A 1,971-nucleotide genomic window follows, 5' to 3' on the forward strand; every position below is an offset into this window, starting at 1 on the left:
GTAAATGTTTGAAGCCTGAAGCCTGAAGCCGAATACATCGAAGTGTGATGCCTGAGGCGATGGAAATTCAGGGGCAAGCGCCGCAAGATCATGTCCTTGTGAACGTTGTATTCATGAGGCAAATGGCTGTGCACTGCCGTGCTACAGTGCTGTAGGCGCGTTGTCCATTGTTTGGCCTTGTACACCACACTCTTTCTCGCGCCCTCGTGCCCTACAAATACTTGTACATCTGTCCAGTCGTCCTGGAAGATGTCGCTCTCCACAGGAGCCAATCTGCCACCTAAAATACTGTCACACATCCTTAAATGTTTCACGCCAGTTCGTCTCTATCATCTGCATGACATGGATATAGTACGTCGCAAGATGAAACACGGGCTTGCTATGCTTGGTTTTGTATGCAAGCACTGGTCTGAAGCAATCAGACCTATTCTCTTCCATACACTTGAGTTGCGCGACGCCGAAGACGTACAATTCCTCAAGAACATCACCAACAGTCTCAGAATTACAGCTTCATGTCTGTCCGAGTCTTTTAAACAGATATTTATCCGTCAAGAAGCTACAGGGGAAAGCCCTGGCTTCACCATGTCCATGGACTTTCAACGGGACTCCGGGAGACAAGATTCGAGTGTAGCGTCGTGAACCGTTTGGGCAATTCGGTATCAATGGCAGGCCGTTGGGCCCCATTTGAGTCGGTACCCATTGTCACTCCATCCTATGTCCGACTTTCCATTCTCACTCTTGACAATGTCGTATTCATGAGCAAGACCGAGCTCGCACGGCTCGTCGACAATTTCCCCACCCTCTCCGAATGTCATTGCTGGCGACTTGCCTTCCTAGACCCGTCACCGGTCGTCCAGTCGCGTAGAACTCGGCGGCGTGCTCTGCCGACTCTCCACTCCCTAGACTGTAAGATACAGCATTGTAAGGATATGGCAGTTTCCACTCAAGTAGTGCTTGCTGCTGACATTGTCGCACCTGCTCGCCGCATGGGTCTTGACGACCGTACATGGGACGCCACCCTTCAAGGCCTGCTTGCGCTGATGCCAAATGGACCTGGAAGGGCGAGTGTGTGTCTTGATGATCGGAACGGCAATATGTTTGGTAAATCTTCTAGCTCATGTCAGTAGTGCAAAACTCACTGGCTATTACTCCTCAGATGTGGTGTCAATTGGTTGCGCTTCATTCGGCCCAGGTCGGTACTCTGTGTGCAACTACATCTATATTCAAGTCAAGGTTTGCTGACTAAGTGCAAGCCAAGGTGCAAGTCCACCACCGGCGCATGTCGAGAGCATCACTCTCGATCTCTCATATAATGATGCCGAAGTTGCGCACATCCTTCCATTGGACGCCTTGCAAGACGTAATTAACTCCCCATATGCGCGCTTCCTTTGCATCGACTCTGCCGAGCCGGGATATGAAGGATTCGAGGTCACGAAGAGGATCTTGTGCTCTGTCTTGCACTGCACGCAGCTGACCTGGGCCCTCGAATCAGGAAAACTCCGGTTCTGGGATCGATATCACGATTGTGATCCCATCACAAGTGCGGACATTCTGTCTGTATCGAAAGAGCACACTATCAACGGCACGACGATCACTCTCGACATGATGAACAAGCTGAGTGGTTACTACGCCCAGTTTGCTTTCCCATTCATGAATTCACAAAGGAGCAATACCTACGAAAGCTCATAAGGACTCGCACAGGTGGAGTGTTCACGGACATGTCCCACAGCCTCTGGGACGGCATTGTCCGCAGCAGATAGCACCCAAGACACGGCAATCGAGCAGACGTGGATAGTGGCAAAGGTCGATGGGATGGGAGGCAAACAATGCGATCGAACGGGCGGCAAAGGGGACGCAGAGAGTATGAGAGAAGAGGAATAGGCCTGCAAGCATGGACGACTCCACTAAGCATGGGTAGGGCATGTCATCAATGGGTCGTTGCGACTGCAGAGACATTTCACTGTGTTTCAT

The 1,971-nt window shown here is 51.1% G+C and overlaps 1 protein-coding gene across 1 annotated transcript; it reads left to right on the plus strand.

Annotated features, from left to right (window-relative positions):
- Positions 1-662: 662 nt before the first annotated feature.
- Positions 663-1,689, plus strand: PHACADRAFT_201797 (uncharacterized protein; the record flags this gene model as incomplete). Its single annotated transcript, XM_007402078.1, has 3 exons — positions 663-1,101; positions 1,157-1,192; positions 1,259-1,689. The coding sequence occupies 3 exons, from the start codon at positions 663-665 to the stop codon at positions 1,687-1,689; spliced, it is 906 nt and encodes a 301-aa protein (XP_007402140.1).
- Positions 1,690-1,971: the final 282 nt, after the last annotated feature.

This window comes from Phanerochaete carnosa (assembly GCF_000300595.1).
Source record: "Phanerochaete carnosa HHB-10118-sp unplaced genomic scaffold PHACAscaffold_20, whole genome shotgun sequence".
Classification (NCBI taxonomy): domain Eukaryota; kingdom Fungi; phylum Basidiomycota; class Agaricomycetes; order Polyporales; family Phanerochaetaceae; genus Phanerochaete; species Phanerochaete carnosa.